Source organism: Schistocerca americana, chromosome 1, assembly GCF_021461395.2.
Source record: "Schistocerca americana isolate TAMUIC-IGC-003095 chromosome 1, iqSchAmer2.1, whole genome shotgun sequence".
Taxonomy (NCBI): Eukaryota; Metazoa; Arthropoda; class Insecta; order Orthoptera; family Acrididae; genus Schistocerca; species Schistocerca americana.
This window is the reverse complement of record NC_060119.1, coordinates 174947077-174970505: the sequence shown is the minus strand read 5'-3', so window position 1 is coordinate 174970505 and position 23429 is coordinate 174947077. Positions and strand designations below refer to the sequence as shown.

At 44.6% G+C, this 23429-nt stretch overlaps 1 protein-coding gene across 1 annotated transcript in view; it reads left to right on the top strand.

Annotated features, from left to right (window-relative positions):
* LOC124613328 overlaps positions 1–22448 on the top strand; it is a 28115-nt gene extending 5667 nt beyond the window's left edge. Inside the window, exons 2-4 of the mRNA XM_047142060.1 lie at positions 14262–14426; positions 22179–22325; positions 22432–22448. Coding sequence (XP_046998016.1) covers positions 14262–14426; positions 22179–22325; positions 22432–22448 — 329 coding nt within the window. The remainder of the gene's footprint in view (positions 1–14261; positions 14427–22178; positions 22326–22431) is intronic.
* The last annotated feature ends 981 nt before the right edge of the window (positions 22449–23429 follow it).

Sequence of the window (23429 nt, the reverse complement as noted above, 5' to 3'; positions counted from 1 at the left end):
GCATCTGGTTGAATTTGACCACAACGCATCAACAATGCGCTGCTTTAGATGATGCAAATCCCGTATTTTCACAGAATAAACCAGTGCTTTGACATGACCCCAAAGATAAAAGTCCAAAGGAGTCAAATCTGGTGAACGTGGTGGCCACTCCACAGCACCCCTACGACCAATCCACTTTTGGGGGAACTGCACATCCAGGTATGCTCGCACATTGTGCCCATAATATGCTGGGGCTCCATCATGCTGGAAGAATTCCGGAAATGTCCCGTCCTCCGTTAACAACGAGGGAAAAACATCTTCATCCAATAACCTCAGATAACCGTTGGCTGTTAACGTACCATCAATAAAAAAAAGGTCCAACGACTTTGGTACCCCACAAACCACACCATACCATCACTTTTTGTGAGTCGACCGTTTTGGAAGCATCAATCCGGTTCAAATGGCTCTGAGCACTATGGGACTTAACATCTATGGTCATCAGTCCCCTAGAACTTAGAACTACTTAAACCTACCTAACCTAAGGACAGCACACAACACCCAGCCAACACGAGGCAGAGAAAATCCCTGACCCCGCCGGGAATCGAACCCGGGAACCCGGGCGTGGGAAGCGAGAACGCTACCGCACAACCACGAGATGCGGGCATCAATCCGGTGCGGATTAGTGTCGGACCAGTATCTGTGATTGTTTGTTCACTTCACCATTGATAAAGAAATTGGTTTCATCACTGAACAGCACCTGATAGGGGAAACGTTGGTTTATCTGAAACTGCTGTGTCACCCATTCTGAGAACTGTACCCTACGGTCTGGGTCATCCTCGTTCAGGTGTTGGAGCAGCTGAATTTTGTACGGGTGCCATTTGTGCTGCGATAAAATTCGCAGTTTGGAGGTACGGCTAACCCCACATTACTGTGACAGGCGACGAGTACTCCGTTGCGGGCTCTTGCTGAATGATGCCAACACACGCACTGTTGTTGCTTCATCGGTGGCGGATTTTGGTCTTCCAGCCTTAGGTTTATCTGCGACAGAACCTGTTGCTCGCAATTGGGCCAAAAGCTTGGCAACTGCGCTGTGAGTGATGGGCTGTCTGATTGGGTGACGACTGTTGAAATCCTCAGCAATGACCTGTGTGCTTCTTTCTCCTGATATCAAGATGATTTCAATTCGTTCTTCATGTGTTAAGGACATTTTGTAACCTGTAAATAAAGAAACAATGATTAAAACGTTAGGATGAGTAAATGATACCTAACAGTTAAACACATGTAACATATCAGGCATGGGATAGTCACTTTGCACCGTTTCAGACTCCATTTTCTGACTTCTCAGTACGTAATACTCACACTGCCGAGCGTCCCACTGCTGCCGCAAGTAATTGGCTATAACCCGAGAATGAATAAAGCTATGTTTAAAAAACAACGGCATTGTTTTTCTGATGAAATTCTCTATCTGTTTGATTTGTCACTTGACCACATTCCCATTTGAAATTTTGGAGTTGAATCCAAGATGGCGGCTTTCAAGATGGCCGCCATGTTGGTGGCATAACCTATAAAGTTTCCCCTTCCCGTTCCTCGTGTGTAGGGACTCTGTTTCCTTGTTTGCTACTCCATTTGGATTTTACCAGGGTGTTTCCGGACCTTTGGACCTCCCTGTATTTATGTGAGCTGGACCTTCCTGAATCCTCTCTTTCAACTACCATGTGCCATAAATCAATCTCAGGTGAGATGCCAACATTGACACTCTGTGAACAGCAGTCACTGAAATAAAACATTCTCATGAATAGCAGCATTGCACTAACGAATAGGTGAGCTGATATGTATGAGTATACCCTACCCTACCTGCTGTTGTCTGCCAATCACCTCTCCACACGTACCTAAAGCATACTGCAGTGCGCCTAATACGTCTACGATGGTTCTCCATGATGAATTATTTTTAATATATGAAACTAAGTAATAAAAGTTAATGCAATGCACGTACAGTGTAAGCTGTTACTGATTCGTTTTACTGATGGGGATGCTATAGCACCTACTGCACTCCCCTGACTTAAGCTCTCGTGAGTTCAACTCGATTTCTAAACTGAGGGAAACACTTCACGGCATTCGCTTCAGAACTGCTACAAATTCTTCGGGCAATAGACAGCGCCGCTCGGACTGTCAACACAACTGGCACTGCTAAGAGTACATTACGACTTCCACATCGCTGGCCTCGGGTTATACACAATGGCGGTCAGTAAACTTTGAAACACGTATCTGTTTTGTACGAGCTGTAAATAAATAGTTGCCACTATTAAAGTTCCAACCCTCGTATTAGTAACATGAGAGATGTTGGTAAGAGCAGTCATACCCCGTATAGGTATCAACCAAACGAACAGTGTCTGCCCTGCTGCCCCCTGGAGTCCGCTTCCGTCGCCTGCTTCGACAATTGGATTTTGCCCTCCCTACCACCTTCAGAGAGGGTGAGAGCCCGACACCACCTTGGCTCCAGGCTCCGGTTCATATTTATCTCGACCTCAGCTCACTCCCGAAGGAGGGTACTCCGGCTGCAGTGTATTGCTCACGGTTTGTCGAACTTCGTGCTCGACTTGCCGGTCACACCTTTATTTACACCGATGGCTCCAAAACTGACGATGGTATCGGCTGTGCCTTTGTCGTCGGGGCCGTCACCTTTAAATACTGGCTCCTCAACCAATGTTCCAGCTTTATGGCCGAGCTCTTTGCTCTCCATCAGGCCGTTCAGTATGCCCGCCGCCACCGCCACTCATCGTATGTACTCTGCTCTGACTCACTCAGTGCTCTTCAGAGCCTTGGAGCTCCCTATCCGGTCCATCCCTTGGTGCAACGGATCCGGCAGTCCCTCCATTCTTTCGCTGATTATGGTTCTCCTGTCAGCTTTCTGTGGGTTCCCGGACATGTAGGAGTGCCTGGGAATGACGCTGCTGATGCTGCAGCAAAGGCTGCAGTCCTCCTACCTCGGCCAGCCTCCCATTGTGTCCCGTCATCTGACGTTCGTGGGGTTGTTTGTAAGAGGCTTGTGTCGTTGTGGTGGGATGCTTGGTCATCCCTTCAAGGAAACAAGCTCCGGGCAGTCAAACCGCTCCCAACTGCTTGGACAACCTCCTCCCGACCATCTCGGCGAGAAGAGGCCCTTCTGACCAGGTTGCGGATTGGGCATTGCCGGTTTAGCCACCGCTACCTGCTCTCCAGTAACACAGCCCCGCAGTGCCCTTGTGGTCAAGCATTAACAGTGCGCCATGTTTTATTGTCGTGTCCTCGCTTTAGTCAATCTCGTGTTGTCCTGTCCCTGCCATCTACTTTACCGGATATTTTAGCTGATGACGCTCGAGGAGCTGCTCGTGTTCTGCGTATTATAGCTTTGACTGGCTTGTCCACAGACATCTAACGCTTTTACTTATTTTATCTGCATCTTGGTAGGGCTTTCTGGTGTGTCCCCCTCCCCTTGAGTTTTACTAGATTCTATGTGCTCTAACGATTGTGACTGGACGCTAATGGCCTCAGTAGTTGAGCGCCCTTAAACCCCAACAAACAAACAAAAAAAAAAAACAAAAAAAAAAAAAACAAACGAACCTGGAGAAGGCGTTCGCCACTAGGAGAATATTCTAATTAGCTTTTTTCGTCCGAGGAAGTGGGCCCACATAATCAACAAACAATTTGTCCAACAGATGTTCTCCCCATTCCGACTGCAGCAATCCCCTCGCCAGGGAGTTACTTTTTTGTTTCCCTTCCTACAATCTCGGCATTCTTTGACTAAACCTCTAATGTCTTTATAAAGTGTCGGCCAGGTCAGCTACTCCTTCATCTTCTCTAAGGTTTTATAGAGACTTAAATACCCTCCTAGTGGAGAGTCATGGAAGTACCGGAAGACCGGACTAACTAAGGTTCGTGGGAGGCAAATTCTACATTCCCCAGACATACCCGTGCGGATACACAGAATGTCGTTCTTCAGAAAATAGTCACTGGATTGCTGTCGATCTACTATTTGCTCCTCAGCACCCCCTCCCCAAAATGGGTCTTGTTCTTGTTCAGTTTTCAAATTATTAAACAGTTGGGGTACCTCGGTAAGAACTGTGCATACCATGTAACCGTCCGGCGTGTTGTTGGAACATCCTGCTAAGGGCGTCAGCAAACTGATTATTAGATCCCTTAACGTGATGAACCTTAAATTGGAGAGCCGAAATGCGCCCATCTCATAACACGCCCTGTCTTCCAAGGACGACCTCGGACCCAACTAAGGGCGTGATTATCCGTCTCTAGGTCATATTCACGAGATAGAACCGAATTTTTTCCAGGTCAGCTACCACTATGCACTCATATACAGACTAATTGAGCTCAGACCCCTCCAGACACCGGGAACAAAATGTTAACATATGCCTGATATCTTGATCTTTCTGAAAAAGAACTGCCGCCACACCATTATCACAAGCATCAGTCTGGACCACAATCTTTTCTTAAAGTCAGGTACTGTTAAAACCGGTGGGTTGGCAATCGCAGTTTTAATTCCTTCAAAGGCTGCCTGCCGATTACACACCAGACGAATTTCGCATTATTTTTGCGTAACAAATTTAACAGAGCTGCAAGTTGCGCAAGGTTTGGGACAAATCTGCGGAAATAATTATCCGTTTCTACAAATCTGGAAAACTCCCCCTTATTTCGTGACTGCGGAAAATTCATCGACGCCTTAGTGCGTTCCTGATCAATGCTAATTCCGTCCCTGGCACCAAGTGACCCAAAATTAACACTTGGTGCTTAGCCAAGGTTATCTTTCAAGGTTTCACAGTCAGCCCCGCACCTCTGAGCCCGGATAGTACCTTCCGGATATTCTCTAAATGATCTTCAACGGAGGCCCTAAATATGAGCACATCGTCCAAATAATTGAAGATACAATTAAACTTTCAATAACCTAAAATTTTATCCAATAAACGGGATAAAACTGTTGCACCGGTTTACAAACCAAACGGAACCCGGTTGAACTCATATAAATTCCAATCCGTGGCGAAGGCGGTGAGATGCTTAGATTGGGGTTCTGGTAATAGGCCTGATTAAGATATAACACTGTAAACCAAGACGCTCCAGAAAACCAGGTGAAACGGTTGTAGAGATCAGGCGGTGGCACTGATTCCAAGATCACCTATTTATTGATAAGCCTGTAATCAAGCACAGGTCGGAAATCCTGCCCCTGACCTTTAGACACTAAGAAAATGGGGGAAGCATAGGGGGAGGTGGGCGGTCTTCTGGCTACGTCTTTTAATAAACCCTCAATTTTCTGCCGCAATATCTTTATCTTAGGTGGTGACAAGCGATACGGAAACTGACAGGTCATCCATAACACGAATATGGTATCTAATGACGTCTGTGACTCCCAGCCTGTCACAAAGTACGTCACTAAATTCTCCCAAAATTTTCCCTTAACTGTTCCTCTTGTTGACTAGAGAGGTGGTCTACTCCAAACAGGCACGTGTCACTACTGGTGTCACGTCCCATGCCCACATCAGCACATGAACAAAAAGCTATTCGATCGTTGGGGTAAAATTTGAAATAAAAGGTCCGGGTACCAAAATCTAACACCATACCGGTCTTACGGATGAAATCGTGCCCTAGGATTAAGTCAGGCACCAGTCCCTTAACTAATAAAAACTTGACAGGCCATGAAAATTCACACACGGAAAGATTTTCCCGCACTTCCCCGTACAGAGGTAGCTCTCGGCTATTGGCCATTCGACATCTCTCAATTGAGGGACGTACTGGAGGTAATCTACATAAGTATTCAATAAACCACTCGTAATTAAGGAGTGACACAGAGCTGCCTGATTCTAGTAACCCACACAAAGGTTCATGCCCTATAGCCACATAAACAAATGGTAAGGTATGCGTGGTGGCTGCCTGTATACGACTACACTACCCCTGTCTCCGAGGATGCAACCCCGTCGGCGCCTGGGGTCGTTTCTCAGCGCGAGGCATCCTTAGAGCCGCGCGGGATTAGCCGAGCGGTCTCAGGCGCTGCGGTCATGGACAATGCGGCTGATCCCGGCGGAGGTTCGAGTCCTCCCTCGGGCATGGGTGTATGTTTGTCCTTAGGATAATTTAGGTTAAGTAGTGTGTAAGCTTAGGGACTGATGACCTACACAGTTAAGTCCCATAAGATTTCACACACATTTGAACATTTTTTGCATCCTTAGAACCAGGCATCCTCGTATTAAATGATCACGTGTGCCGCAACTAAAACAAGCCCCTGATTTCACTGAACCGCGCGCTCTACCTATCATGCTACCTTCTGGACCGGAGTTAGACAAGTCTTGATGTCCCCGATTAACTCATTTCGCTGGTTGTCAGCAGAAGACAATTTCATAACAGACTTAACAATATTCTCTGACTCATGGAGAGTGACCGGACTAGGAAAGAGTGCGATCCGAGATCTATCTTCAGGCCGAATACCTTCCAAGACGTTAGCAACTCAATTCGCCTCGGGAACATCCATACGTAGTGCCGATACTGCCTCCCGAACCAGCTTTACATATTCAAACAGCGATTCGTGGGAGTCCTGCACGAGACAATAATATCTACACTCTATCTCATTGCCCATCCGGTCTGATAACTTACCCTCCACGATCGACTGCCTCAGTTACCCGATCGTCTTACCCTGCTGTAAGGTTTCGGATAGCAGCTTACTTAAGCTACCTCGTGCTAACGGGTAGAGTGCGATATGTACTACGTGATGGGGGATCCTTAATGCGTCAGCATGCGACTCAAACTTAACTAGCAGGTACAATACCTGCTGTATATTTTCTAAGGTTTCAATTGACAATCCCCGAATACTATTTAAGAAACACGGGTTAGGGAGGCGGGCAAAATATTCCCCAGACCGATCACTTAGACCTCGGGCGACGGATCCACGTTCGGGTATTGGATTATCAGACACACATTCTATATTATTTGTATCAGCCCCACTCCCCAGTTCCAAAACGGCATTTTGGATTTGCAAATCAGACAAAAGATTATTTAACTGAATGACACGTGTTAACTGCTGAGGGCTCAATTATAAATTTTCTCTATTGCCCAGGTCGAGTAATTGCGCTTGACCTGCCTCACAGTTGGTTTATTACACTGCTGGCCACTAAAATTGCTACACCAAGAAGAAATGCAGATGATAATCGGGTATTCATTGGACAAATATATTATACTAGAACTGATATGTGATTACATTTTCACGCTCTTTGGGTGCATAGATCCTGAGAAATCAGTACCCAGAACAACCACCTCTGGCCGTAATAACGACATTGATACGCCTGGGCATTGAGTCAAACAGAGCTTGGATGGCGTGTACAGGTACAGCTGCCTATCCAGCTTCAACACGATACCACAGTTCATCAAGAGTAGTGACTGGCGTATTGTGACGAGCCAGTTGCTCGCCCACCATTGACCAGACGTTTTCAATTGGGGGGAGATCTGGAGACTGTGCTGGACAGGGCAGCAGTCGAACATTTTCTGTATCCAGAAAGGCCCGCACAGGACCTGCAACATGCGGTCGTGCATTATTCTGCTGAAATGTAGGGTTTCGCAGGGACCGAATGAAGGGTAGAGCCACGGATCGTAACACATCTGAAATGTAACGTCCACTGTTCAAAGTGCCGTCAATGCGAACAAGAGGTGACCGAGACGTGTAACCAACGGCACCCCATACCATCACGCCGGCTGATACGCCAGTATGGCTATGACAAATACACGCTTCCACTGCGAGTTCACCGCGATGTCACCAAACACGGATGCGACCATCAAGATGCTGTAAACAGAACCTGGATTCATCCGACAAAATGACGTTTTGCCATTCGTGCACCCAGGTTCGTCGTTGAGTACACCATCGCAGGCGCTCCTGTCTGTGATGCAGCGTCAAGGGTAGCCGCAGCCATGGTCTTCGAGCTGATAGTCCATGCTGCTGCAAACGTCGTCGAACTGTTCGTGCAGATGGTTGTTGTCTTGCAAACGTCCCCATCTGTTGACTCTGGGGTCGAGACCAACGCGAGCACCAATGTCGCGGTACGATAAACTGCAATCGCGATAGGCTACAATATGACCTTTATCAAAGTCGGAAACGTGATGGTACGCATTTCTCCTCCTTACACGAGGCATCACAACAACGTTTCACCAGGCAACGGCGGTCAATTGCTGTTTGTGTATGAGAAATCGATTGGAAACTTTTCTCATGTCAGCACGTTTTAGGTGTGTGAAAAGCTAATCATTTGCATATCACAGCATCTTCTTCCTGTCGGTTAAATTTCGCATCTGTAGCGCGTCATCTTCGTGGTGTAGCAGTTTTAATGGCCAGTAGTGTATTATGGAGTAAGGTGAGATTTCTTGGTAACTGATTCAATGCTACCATAATAGTCCGTAAATTTTGGCTCACCTCGCCAACCGTGCTGACAGAAACGGAGAGTGATGTTGACAACGCTCCCTGTAGCCTGTCTGCCAGCTACCCCACCGTACCGTGAACATTTTGTTACCTAACGCTCAATTCGTACTCGAGCTGATCCCGTTTTAGGAACGAAATAGCGGAACACTGACGTTGATCCATGGTCCGGCTGTGGACAAAAGGGAATAATTAGACAATGTCCCAAAAATATAAAGTACAAAATTTAAACTGAAGCAGGTTTCTTGTAATGAAACTTGTGACAACTCCCCGCTAACGGGTCGAAAACCACGCTCTTCTACCAATGATACGCAGTAAACACGAGTTAACAAAAACGTGGAAAGGAGACGCCACCAATATAACTTTCTTTTCACACAACCTGTTTATTTAACAATATCTATCCATAAAATTTTATTTACAAAATGAACAAATTTACAAAATTCTTTTGACCCTAAACCTTATTATGAATAAGCTTTTTCAACAAAAATCAAAACAGCTAACAATATGACAAACATTACAAGACGTCCGGACCTGCAGCCCACCCGTTATTGGGTAAAACAGCGGTGTTTATTACCACGCTGGACACAATTTGTTTTATTAAACGCCCTTCTGCAACACATGAAAACTATGTAAGCACCATTGATGACAGGAGCGATTCAATTACTCAAAACAGATGACATAACTTTTAATTTGAATAGTACATGTCGAAGGATTTTTAGTTAAGATGAGCATCTGTGCTTAAAGGTTAAACAGATTAGGAAAAAATATGACAATGATAAGGCTTACTTCAAAGCAACCAACTCTTAATTTTAATCGGCAACCAAGGTGCGACTGGATCTCAACCCGTCCCTTCTGACTCTCTTATTTTGTCTAAGGCCCTGGTGACAGTTGGCTGGTAATGCAGGGTGTTTCAAAAATGACCGGTATATTTGAAACGGCAATAAAAACTAAACGAGCAGCAATATAAATACACCGTTTGTTGCAATACGCTTGGGACAACAGTACATTTTCAGGCAGACAAACTTTTGAAATTACAGTAGTTACAATTTTCAACAACAGATGGCGCTGCGGTCTGGGAAACTCTATAGTACGATATTTTCCGCATATCCACCATGCGTAGCAATAATATGGCGTAGTCTCTGAATGAAATTACCCGAAACCTTTGACAACGTGTCTGGCGGAATGGCTTCACATGCAGATGAGATGTACTGCTTCAGCTGTTCAATTGTTTCTGGATTCTGGCGGTACACCTGGTCTTTCAAGTGCCCCCACAGAAAGAAGTCACAGGGGTTCATGTCTGGCGAATAGGGAGGCGAATCCACGCCGCCTCGTGTATGTTTCGGATAGCCCAAAGCAATCACACGATCATCGAAATATTCATTCAGGAAAATAAAGACGTCGGCCGTGCGATGTGGCCGGGCACCATCTTGCATAAACCACGAGGTGTTCGCAGTGTCGTCTAAGGCAGTTTGTACCGCCACAAATTCACGAAGAATGTCCAGATAGCGTGATGCAGTAATCGTTTCGGATCTGAAAAATGGGCCAATGATTCCTTTGGAAGAAATGGCGGCCCAGACCAGCACTTTTTGAGGATGCAGGGACGATGGGACTGCAACATGGGGCTTTTCGGTTCCCCATATGCGCCAGTTCTGTTTATTGACGAAGCCGTCCAGGTAAAAATAAGCTTCGTCAGTAAACCAAATGCTGCCCACATGCATATCGCCGTCATCAATCCTGTGCACTATATCGTTAGCGAATGTCTCTCGTGCAGCAATGGTAGCGGCGCTGAGGGGTTGCCACGTTTGAATTTTGTATGGATAGAGGTGTAAACTCTGGCGCATGAGACGATACGTGGACGTTGGCGTCATTTGGACCGCAGCTGCAACACGGCGAACGGAAACCCGAGGCCGCTGTTGGATCACCTGCTGCACTAGCTGCGCGTTGCCCTCTGTGGTTGCCGTACGCGGTCGCCCTACCTTTCCAGCACGTTCATCCGTCACATTCCCAGTCCGTTGAAAGTTTTCAAACAGATCCTTTATTGTATCGCTTTTCGGTCCTTTGGTTACATTAAACCTCCGTTGAAAACTTCGTCTTGTTGCAACAACACTGTGTTCTATATGGTGGAATTCCAACACCAGAAAAATCCTCTGTTCTAAGGAATAAACCATGTTGTCTACAGCACACTTGCACGTTGTGAACAGCACACGCTTACAGCAGAAAGACAACGTGCAGAATGGCGCACCCACAGACTGCGTTGTCTTCTATATCTTTCACATCAGTTGCAGCGCCATCTGTTGTTGAAAATTGTAAGTACTGTAATTTCGAAAGCTTGTCCGCCTGAAAATGTACTGTTGTCCCAAGCATATTGCAACAAACGGTGTATTTCTATCGCTGCTCGTTTAGTTTTTATTGCCGTTTCAAATATACCAGTCATTTTTGAAACACCCTGTATTTTCAAAGTTAAACTGATTGTCAGTTATTAAGACCGCTCTGAAGGAACGTCTTTAAACATTACTTATGAACACTTGTTACAAGAGAACTGATTCGGCGAAACCACAAGATCCAACTAAAAGACACTAATAATGACCCGGTCTTTCAAACACGGTAACGAATTGCTTAGTACAACAGGTTGTTCAGATTATATCTAATGACTGGGAAATGCAGTTACAGTCAATGAACTGAACCAGTTAACATCTAAATCTAACCACAAGGTCTCTGTTTAACGGCAACCTGTGACTTAGTAGAGTTGTACCAACTGTATTTACGACCAGGAGCTGATTTATTACAACATTAGTGATCGATACAAACCAGAAAGGAAAGGTAAATTTTCAAACTACAACTAGTGTCTTAGTAAAATACTACAGCCTATATTTACGACCAAAGAACCGACCGAGTAAAACTCGGAGGGTCGGATACAAACGAGAAAATAATAAGAAGAGCATGTAGACAATGGCACAAATCACCACGATGATGATAGAATGTTACTCCCCTTTATGAGCAAGCAGTTCCATGGATCCACGGTGTGTCGCAGCGGTTACTGAGTGGTGCCGATGAAAGCCAGGTAGAAGAGGGCAGCAAGGACACGAGCAGTCTTCGGACACGAATGTTGCCAACCAACCGACGGGATGTCTGCCTGCTGCTTGTAGTCGGTGCTGACCACCGTGAAGCACTCCGGTATCTTCGCTCTGCGCATGCCATCCTTGCGCAGCTCTTGGCTTCGGCAGCACAGACCTCGTGACCACCTCTTGTCGCGACGCTACCGCCAATCTCCAAACGTCATGCCTCCCTCTCGGGCCAGCGAACCCCGTACATATATTGGCAAGCAAATACCTTCTAAGGACACAACCCGGAGATACCACCTCTTCTTCATGGATATTCGCAATGGGGCCGTAAGAGGGATAGTCTATACTACACCTGAGGCTGCTGGCCGTTCCGTCGTAATAGGAGAGCGCGATCTACGAGGGTTGTTTTTTAAGTAAGGGCCGTTCGCGCGTATAGTCCCTTAGTTCGCGCGGACGCTGCAACAAGCCACCGCGCCACTTGCCGGTATCCTTCCCGCTCACACTGATGCAAGTTGCAGCTCTGTAACTGACGTGTACGCATCGCTGTGCTACTTTATAATGTTTACGATTATTGAATCGCCCGCCGCGTGTGACATACGGTCAGTGATACGTTTTTTGACCGCGAGAAGCCCATCAGCTGCAGAAATTCATCGTCAGTTAACAGAAGTTTATGGCTTGAATGCAATGAGTGAAGGTAAAGTGCATCAATGGGTTAGAGAGTTTAAAAATGACCGTCAAAACGTCCATGACGAAGAACGCTCAGGCCGGCCCTCTGTGATCACTGATGATTTGGTGGCTGCAGTCGAAACAAAGATTCATTAGGACAGAAGATTCACAATTTCCAGTCTTTCTCTGGAATTTCCACAAGTTTCAAGATCGGTTTTGTACAAAATTGTGTCCGAAAACCTAAACTTTAAGAAACTGTGTTCTCGGTGGGTACCCAGACTCCTCACAGAGGACCACAAAGGGAAGAGATTTGCCACTTCATTGGACTTTTTGATTCGTTATGAGGAAGAAGGGGACAATCGATGGAATGGCGTCACACAACCTCAACCGTCAAGGTCAAGGCCAAACAGACGCTGTCAAAGCGCAAGATTATGGCAACTGTGTTCTGGGACCGGCGCGGTGTTTTGCTAGTGGACTTTATGCCACGAGTAACGACAATCAACTCAGATGCCTACTGTGCAACTCTAAAGAAGGTCTGCAGAGCAATTCAAAACAAAAGGCGCGGCATGCTGACAAAAGGAGTTTTGCTCCTGCACGATAACGCTAGGCCTCACATCTCTCAAAAGACTCGGGATTTGATTGACTCTTTTGGCTGGGAAGTTTTAGACCATGCACCATACAGCCCCGACCTTGCTCCTAGCGATTTTCACCTTTTCCGGCACCTGAAACACCATCTTGGCGGGCAGCACTTCAATGACGACGATGAAGTGAAAGCGGCCGTGAACTCTTGGCTGTCAGAGCAGGCGGCCGAATTCTTTGAAGAGGGAACTAAAAATTTAGTTATACAGTATGACAAGTGCTTAAATAAACATGGCAACTATGTAGAAAAACAGGTAAAAGTGTGTAGAATCAGAAAATAATAGTTTTTTACAAAAGTATTTGTATCTTTTCTTAAAAATAAAAACGGCTCTTACTTAAAAAACAGCCCTCGTATATCCGACAGTAGTTGGTAGTGTGCGAGGAAATGTGCTTGCAGGACTGATTCAGCTGTCTCTGCCACTAGGAATGTCCAAGGTATTTGCATATCTGTTCCGAGGTCGAGCACAATGAGTGCAGTTCCAGCAACTGCGATTAGGATGTCACTGCCCGCGCACAGTTACAGCGGTGACGGCGACAGAGTAGCAAACGCGAGAGCAGGTGGCAGAGTGCTCACATCAGCCTCAGTATCAACGAGGAAATTACGTGTGCAGGCACCCGTCATGGACGAACAGTCGGGATCTGTGTGTCCATTGAAACGCTGCATCGGTGCTGCTTTGTTCAAAATGGCTCTAAGCACTATGGGACTTAACATCTGAGGTCATCAGTCCCTTAGAACTGCTTAAACCTAACTAAGGACATCACACACATCCACGCCCGAGTTAGGATTCGAACCTGCGACCGTAGCAGCAGCGCGGTTCCGGACTGAAGCGCCTAGAACCGCTCGGCCTGCTTCTTTGTTGTGGTGGGCAGAGGCGTCCTGTTAATGAAAAGCAGTCTGGTGCGCCGAAGTCGAGTCGCCGGTTTAGTTTTGGTTGGCGCAGGGTTGTCTGCAGCGCTGCGTCTCCTGCCCAAATCTTCTGTGAAACCAGCAGTAGCACTGATGTGTGGTGGGCGTGGAAGCAGGCGGTACACGTCGTCGGCGCAGTTCGTTTAAACACAAGTGTCGAGGCGGTGGCCAGTTGGGGGGCAACGACCTCGGCAGTCGCGATAGGCGACTGCTGTCAGCCGAAGCCGTGAAAGACTCTCGCAGGGGTAGAGGCGGGGGTCACTGACCGGTTCGGGTCGGTCCGGCCGTCGTCGGGCAGTCCACGATCGGGATCGATCAAAATCGGTTTCGGTGCTGTTGCGAAATTAAATTAGTATCTTGTTGCAGCTCGTTATTTATTTCTAATAACCACAACATCGGAGCTACTTTCTTCCATGAAAATGTGCGGTTTGAACAGCAACAGTATTCTATAACGTTCAAACTCTCTCCTTCACCACTCGCGTGTATTTCTTTGCGTGAACACAGAATTATATGGAAAGATGCTATTGTCCTCACCTGGGTCGCACTATCATTTAATGTTGGCTGTTACGCACAGGAGGCCACGTGGAATGCAACTGCAGTGCGACGCTGTGTGGATGCCTTGTGGACGGTGCCAGCAGAGGGGACAACATCTGCAGCCACTCTCCAGAGGCCACACACTGCAGCGAAGTCCGTCTGGCAGGCGAAGGTGGCGACGTCGTCCGTCTTAACAAAAGTAGCGGTAAGTCAAGCATCCAGTTATCACAACGCAGAAAGTGCAAAAGCAGCTGTTTCCGCTGGTAACGTTGTATATGAAATTTTTACGTCAATGGGAGATAATTACACTTTTACTTACTCGAACGTCATATGAAACAACCGAACGTACCTCTTCTTAAGATCACTGAAGCAAAACTTAAGCACTTTCGCTTGGATTTCGGACTCGTATTGAATTTAACCCTTTATTTGGCAATGTCGCTCTCAAAAAACATCAAAATTGCTCACTGTTTTCTGCAACATGTTTCAGGTTTTGTGCTAGGATGGGCAGTGGTGCTTGCAAGCAACTATTAAGTTCTCATATACGGTGGTTTTCTGTTCTTTTGTTAAAAGTTTCTGAACAGACTGCATCTTTAACAAACACCGTGAAAGATAACATGAGGACTAGCTACTGATCCGGCAGTTTCTGGAGTTTTTGTTTCCCTTTTTTCTTTGTGCAATGTAAACTCCATATAAACGGAAAGACGAAGTCTTGAAGGTGAGATATTACACAAATGTGTAAGCGAATTGTTACCGAGGAAATCGCAAAAGCGCTGATCTTTTCTGAGAAAAGGAAACTTGGTTTGGACTCTTGGATGGACAAACCGTCCAAGGAAGGAATAAAACAGCAGCTTCAGTGCCCGAAAATGACGCATGATATGATACTGTCCTGAGTATGTGCCAAAAATAAAATGTGAGCTTTGTGCCCAGGGATATACCAGTATAAATTATGGAGAATGTGGAACTGTTCTGTGCTTTGTACAAAAAAAGGACAGTTTTGAGTATTGTCACACGAAATAGTGCAAAATAACACAATTTCTAGTCACAGGAACAAAATTGTGTTATTTATATTCTAGCATACCATGCACTTTTTGTGGGAAACTGTACTTACACGTGACTCTGTATTTTGAAGAAGTGCATGTAAAAGTGTTCACATGGCCGCATACATCTCATTTAAATAACTTAATATATTTTCTTCAAATAAAGGGATAATATTAAACATCGAGCGTAGTTGGCGTAGTGTATTGCAGTTACCAACAAAATTTGTAATCCATTGTAACTTTATGTCTTATTCTATTTTAAAGAAGGTTGTACACGTGGAAGAATCCCGGAGATACTAAAAGGTATCAGATAGATTATATAATGGAAAGACAGAGATTAAGGAACCAGGTATTAAATTGTAAGGCATTTCCAGGGGCAGATGTGGACTCTGACCACAATCGATTGGTTATGAACAGTAGATTAATCTGTGGGAATCTAAGGAGATGGGACCTGGATAAACTGACTAAACCAGAGGTTGTACAGAGTTTCAGGGAGAGCATAAGGGAACAATTGACAGGAATGGGGGAAAGAAATACAGTAGAAGAAGAATGGGTAGCTCTGAGGGATGAAGTAGTGAAGGCAGCAGAGGAGCAAGTAGGTAAAAAGACGAGGGCTAGTAGAAAACCTTGGGTAACAGAAGAAATATTGAATTTAATTGATGAAAGGAGAAAATATAAAAATGCAGTAAATGAAGCAGGCAAAAAGGAATACAAACGTCTCAAAAATGAGATCGACAGGAAGTGCAAAATGGCTAAGCAGGAATGGCTAGAGGACAAATGTAAGGATGTGGAGGCTTATCTCACTAGGGGTAAGATAGATACTGCCTACAGGAAAATTAAAGAGACCTTTGGAGAAAGGAGAACCACTTGTATGAATATCAAGAGCTCAGATGGAAACCCAGTTCTAAGCAAAGATGGGAAAGCAGAAAGATGGAAGGAGTATATAGAGGGTCTATACAAGGGCGATGTACTTGAGGACAATATTATGGAAATGGAAGAGAATGTAGATGAAGATGAAAAGGGAGATACGATACTGTGTGAAGAGTTTGACAGAGCACTGACAGATCTGAGTCGAAACAAGACCCCGGGAGTAGACAACATTCCATTACAACTACTGACCGCCTTGGGAGAGCCAGTCCTGACAAAACGCTACCATCTGGTGAGCAAGATCTATGAGACAGGCGAAATACCCTCAGACTTCAAGAAGAATATAATAATTCCAATCCCAAAGAATGCAGGTGTTGACAGATGTGAAAATTACCGAACTATCAGTTTAATAAGTCACAGCTGCAAAATACTGACACGAATTCTTTACAGACGAATGGAAAACCTGGTAGAAGCCGACCTCGGGGAAGATCAGTTAGGATTCCGTAGAAATATTGGAACACCTGAGGCAATACTGACCTTGCGACTTATCTTAGAAGAAAGATTAAGGAAAGGCAAACCTACGTTTATAGCGTTTGTAGACTTAGAGAAAGTTTTTGACAATGTTGACTGCAATACTTTCTGTCAAATTCTAAAGGTGGCAGGGGTAAAATACAGGGAGCGAAAGGCTATTTACAATTTGTACAGAAACCAGATGGCAGTTGTAAGAGTCGAGGGACATGAAAGGGAAGCAGTGGTTGGGAAGGGAGTGAGACAGGGTTGTAGCCTCTCCCCGATGTTATTCAATCTGTACATTGAGCGAGCAGTAAAGGAAACGAAAGAAAAATTCGGAGTGGATATTAAAATCCATGGAGAAGAAATAAAAACTTTGAGGTTCGCCGATGTCATTGTAATTCTGTCAGAGGCAGCAAAGGCCTTCGAAGAGCAGTTGAATGGAATGGACAGTGTCTTGAAAGGAGGATACAAGATTAACATCAACAAAAGCAAAACGAGGATAATGGAATGTAGTCGAATTAAGTAGGGTGATGCTGAGGGAATTAGGTTAGGAAATGAGACACTTAAAGTAGTAAAGGAGTTTTGCTATTTGGGGAGCAAAGTAAGTGATGATGGTCGACGTAGAGAGGATATGAAATGTAGACTGGCAATGGCAAGGAAAGCGTTTCTGAAGAAGGGAAATTTGGTTAACATCAAGTATAGATTTAAGTGTCAGGAAGTCGTTTCTGAAAGTATTTGCATGGAGTGTAGCCATGTATGGAAGTGAAACATGGACGGTAAATAGTTTTGACAAGAAGAGAATAGACGCTTTCGAAATGTGGTGCTACAGAAGAATGCTGAAGATTAGATGGGTAGATCACATAACTAATGAGGAGGTATTGAATAGAATTGGGGAGAAGCGGAGCTTGTGGCACAACTTGACAAGAAGAAGGGACCGGTTGGTAGGACATGTTCTGAGACATCGAGGGATCACAAATTTAGCATTGTAGGGCAGCGTGGAGGGTAAAAATCGTAGAGGGAGACCAAGAGATGAATACACTAAGCAGATTCAGAAGGATGTAGGTTGCAGTAGGTACTGGGAGATGAAGAAACTTGCACAGGATAGGGTAGCATGGAGAGCTGCATCAAACTAGTCTCAGGACTGAAGACCACAACAACATTCTATGTCAAACATATTGTCGAGCTAATAACTTGCAGGTCGTACAGATTTGTTACAGTGAATTACTGATGAATTCTAGGTTCCTATTTTATTTCATGTTCGGCAGGAAATTAGAGACGCCAGGAATCTCCATGATAATACCTTGCATCACTGTCTGTAACCTCGATAATGACATCAGTTCGACGAGGAAGAGAATCTAAACGTTTCTTCAGGTACAGCACATCCAGCTGAAGTCACTCATTGATGGTTAGACACTGTAAAGTTATCATATTTCGCAGATGATGTCTGCTGCGATTCACCAGCTATTCAAAGTAATTCCAGATATTTTGAATGGAATTAAAATTTAGTGATGCACCGTAGCAGACGATGTGCCTCAGTACATTAAACCAGGGACACATGTGTGCAGCCTTATGAAGACGGCTGTGGTCACTTTGGAAGGCGGGAGTGAAAATGCGGAGAAAACAGCAGCACATGGTCACTGAGAATCCATACACGTCATACGAGTGCGTGCTGAGAAATAATGCCTCCGAATTTTTATGTGAAAACTGTTAAAGCTTTTTAAATAAAACAAACGTCATGATCATTATACAGGTTTATTATTCACGTCTAAAGATACGCAGCCCGCTGACGGTGAAGGCTGAGAATTGTAGCGTACAGCATGGCAGTGTGTAACGTTAACTATGACGTTGCTTGGGAAACAAGATGCTGTATTCGAGTTCTGCATTCTGAGAGTTCATTCAAACATGCAGCACCCTCTTTTTAAGCATGAAAATGCTAGACCACACGGCAGCGCTGCGACGTCTGTATCAGCCCGACGCCATGTGTTCGCTGTCATCCATCACCCACCATACTGTCCCGACTTGGCCCTATTTCATTTTCAACCACTTACAAAACCTTCGGGGACATCACTTTTATACTGATAGAGCGGTGCAAGCAGAGGGTAGATTGTAGCTCCGTCAACAAAATTAAACATTCTACAGCGACGGTATCGTTGGGAGAAGTGTGTTCGCCGTCACGGTGTTCAGAAATAAATATGTAGGCACGCAGGATAAAGATGTAGGTTATTAATTATATTTGCTTTACTTAAAATGTTTTGAGAGATTTCACATTAGAAATTTAAAAAGTTTAAAGAGATTTCACATAAAAAAAGGTTTAATAAATTTCACATAAAAAGTGGGTGTATATACGAGTAACGGTGTATGTTCTCCCAAAACAACTGCATCTATTTCATCTAAACTTGGTATACATATACTTATTCTCTGGAAAGAACCACAGTGCGAGCAAGAACCACATGCCTCTCAAGCGGGTCTTGGTGGGGGGACTACATTAATCCAGAACTTCAGGATGAGAGCACTTGGTGCATGGAACAAACTGCACATATAATTTAAAATCTTTGCGACACTTCTTCTTGCTGACACCCCCACAAAATGTATCACTTACTACATTCTTGCTGTTCACGCAGTGAAAGAGTCGTATTAGGCTTGACATTTTAATTTCTTACTTCTTTACTACTAACATTGTTTGCAACACATTTTGCATACAGTATTGGCACGTACCACTGAATATCCGTGGAAAAATATATTTTTGTAGGAAAGATAGTTCAAGAGATATGACATCATAAGCATTGACATGCATGAGAAACTGCCGCATCATGCATGACGTTTAAATTTATTACTTCCTTGCAACTAACTCGACTTCCAGTACAGTTCGCAGACAGTGTCCGCATATACCCCTTGACGTACATGCAATATCATATCGTTGCACGAAGTGTAGTTCACGATGAATGACTTCACAAACATTGAGCTCTGTGAAACCGAAACTGCTGGACAAAAATCGCTAGAGATACAGGTGAAAAATGTGTAAAAATGTGTGTGAAATATGTTAAATATGTGAGTAATTCATATAACCTGTGTACGCAGGCAAAGCCATGCCTAAAACGCTCCCCTTAAATCCCTGTATCGATTGCAGCCATACTTGGTACACGTATCACTTCTTATCTGGAAAGAAATACTGCCAGGGATAAGAAGCAGTAACCATCTGCTGAGGTGGGGGTAATAAAGTGAAAAGACAAGGGAGTGGACAGGCAGAGATGGGAAGGGGGAAATAATCAAGGGAAGAGGAAGATATGGACAGTGAGAGAAGAGAAAGAGATGGGCAGAGAGGGGAGATTAGGTATAAATGGGCAGAAAGGGGAGAAGGAGGAGATGAGCAGAGGAAGTGAATAGGAGATGGGGAGCAGAAAGAGGACAGATGAGGAGATGAACACAGTATGGGGATGGCGGCGATAGACAGAGAGAGGGGGGCATGCACAGAAACGGAATATGAGGAGATGGAGAGAGAAAGAAGAGAGCCAGATGGACAGAGAGAGAGGGAAGAGGAAGGAAAGTAGAGGAGATGTCAGATTGAAGGAGCAGGAGGAGATGGATAGTTAGAGGTGGAAGAGGGTATGAACAGAGAGAAGGAGGAAGGAGATGGACAGCAACAGCAAAGAGGAGATGAACAGATAGAGGGAATAGCAGGGGATGGAGAGAGAGGGGGTAGGGGAGGGAAATGAACAGAGGGGGAGGAAGGAGGACAAAGAACGAGGAGAAGGTGGGTAGAGAGAGAAGATTACGGAAATGGACAGACAGAATAGGAGGAGGAAATGGACACAGGAACAGAAGAGGAGGAGATGGACAGAGAGAAGAGAGAGGAGGAGATTGATAAAGGAAAGAGTTGATGGACAGAGGGAGGAGAGAAAGGTAGCGAAAGGAAGGAGATTGAGGGGGAGGAGGAGATGGACAGAGAGGGTGGGGAAAAGAGGAGATGTACCGAGAGAGAAAGTGAAGGAAGAGATGGACTGACAGGGGACAGAAGAGATGGATCAAGAGAGAGAGAAGGCGAGTTGGACTAAGAGAAGATTGGAATAATTTCATAAGCGGGAAAAGTTGGGAACTCAGCTAGCATTGAAATAAACATCCAGGTTTAACGGTAACGTAAATACTTGGAGTCGAGATATGATACGCAAAAATGATTAAAAGATCACAGAACTACCTAGAACATAAACTAAATCAACAACATGGTGTGTGTTGAACGCTTCATTGACACTCGACGCCTTGTAACAATGGAAAAGTGAAAAAATCGCGACTCGTCGGAGCGTATAGACGTCTCCAGTCTGCTTCTTCCCAGTTTGTGTTGTTTGGCCCACTGAAGACTCGTAGCTTCACCAAAATGTGCCGCTGTGAACAATGGCATTCTGTTAGATACATGACAACAAATGGAAATTACTCGTACATGCAGTTTCTTTCGTAAATTTCTCTCGGAATCCGTTTGAGGTCACGTATATTCACTCGACCTCACTGACAGTGCACAACCATATAACTCCTGCTGTGCAAATTAAGCTACGCGGACCAGACGTGATCATGTTGTGTGCTCAATGTTAGCCCATGCAGTCACGCCATGTCCTGGGGCGGTATGATGGTGATAAATAAGATATTATTTATTATCCTTTGAATCTCCACACGTGGATGCGTCCACCGTGGTGCTGTACATAGAATCGGGAACCGTCTGAAAACACGACGTGGTGCAACTCCTCTCTCCGTTGTTGTTCCTGGACGCAGCATTGTCGCCACGACTCTCTCTGCTGATGCAAGGGAAGCTGCGACGATGGCCACCGTGCTGACTATTCGAGCATCCGGACCAACGTGGACGGCAGTGGTGCAGAATGATAAACCGCGCTCTTGGCATGCCACGATCCTGCCACTGTCCAATTCCCACGACACATGCTGGTAGACGTTCCTGCTTCTTACACGTGATATGACACAATATTGTCACAAACGGCCTGAACTACAAGTTGATTTCTGAATGGGAAACCTCCTTTGTAATCTTTTCTTAGAAGCGGAATGTAGACGTTAATACTCCTAAGTAATTTAAGCGTTTGTGTTACAATGTTAACAATTTCTATATCCAAGTATGTAGTATATATCATGCAACTATTTGACGTATGTAGCATACTGTTAGGTGGTTTTACTTTGATTTTTTTTGGCTAAATATACTAGAATTCTTTTTATGAGAGTGTTGTTAACTTTAATTTTTTGGATGGTGATTTTTATTCTTTCATATTTTTTATTGAGCCTGCTATTATATCTCATGATATTGCAGTTTTAAATGTCAGTATTGTACATTAACTTTGATACTATGTGGCAAATTAAAACTTAGTGTCGGACCGAGACTCGAACTTAGGACCTTTGCCTTTCACGAGAAACATTATGAACCAAAGTTTTCTTAAGTAACCCGACTTGAAACTAAGTAATTATTATTAAAGCTGTCATGTAGCAAGTGCAGAAAAAGTTATTACGGAAATCTGAACATTATTCATGCTTTCATCCTGTGTTTTTCGTAGGTTTTCAGCCGGACTGTTTGTGCCATATGGAATTCTGCGCTTGCATTGGGATGCAACCGACAAAGTACGACCAGATATGTCTGCACTCTTCCAAAAACACAGTCTGCAATCCACTCCAGCCAACAGGCAGCAATTTGAGTCGTCAAAGTAAGTTCCGTAATATCTTTTCCTATTGTTAAATAAAAACTGAAATTCGTAATACCAGCGGCACTGAGAAGTTTGCAGATACTACAACATGTAACAATTTGTACAGTTTCAGATACAGAATAGAGCAAAATAGAATACAATTATAGTGGTTGACAGGGATATATCATGTACGTCTGGTGAATGAAGCGCATTTCCTTCAATAGATACATTGTTGGGAAAGAAAAACGAAGAACTATTTGGAATGGGACAATGCCATTAAATTCATATTTATGAAAATGTAACTTGGCAAACAAGTTATCATCACAACATGAGCAACTGTGTTTGGTATAATACGTGTAAGAAAAAAATCTGAATTAAAATGGTTCAAATGGCTCTGAGCAATATGGGACTTAACATCTGTGGTCATCAGTCCCCTAGAACTTAGAACTACTTAAACCTAACTAACCTAAGGATATCACACACATCCATGCCCCAGGCAGGATTCGAACCTGCGACCGTAGCAGTCGCGCGGTTCCGGACTGAGCGCCAAGAAACCGCTAGACCACCGCGGCCGGCTCTGAATTAAAGACTACGAAGAATTATCGGCCTGTTACGAAGTTTACTCTAGCAAGTTTATCGTCATTTTGTCATGATGGTGTCGTATGTCATCTCGGGAAATATCCCTCATCTCTTTTTCAACCGGCATTCAAGTTTAGTGAACTTGTTTCCTGGACGTCATTGCTTAAGTATCTACCGACCCTATAAGCACAGCAAAATTGTTTTATTTTTAGGTGTTCATTAAAGACGCAGGGAACTTTAACGTAGAATCGTTTACTGTAGGCTCTAATGTCGGTATTCCAGTGAATGCTGCACCATACGTGTGGTAGAACGTACGAAAATGACTCCGTAGAATATCGTCTAGATATTGATTTAATTAATGACAGCATACGAAGTAACCTCTATCATCCAGTACCGCCCGTTATTCCACGTACATGTTGTTACTCATAGAAGCTGTACAACAGACGGGAAAGGAAGGTGAAAGATTAACGCTCCGTCGATGAAGAGGTCATTAGGGACGGAGCGCAAGCTCGGGTTGGTGGAAGGAAATAGACCATGTACTTTCCT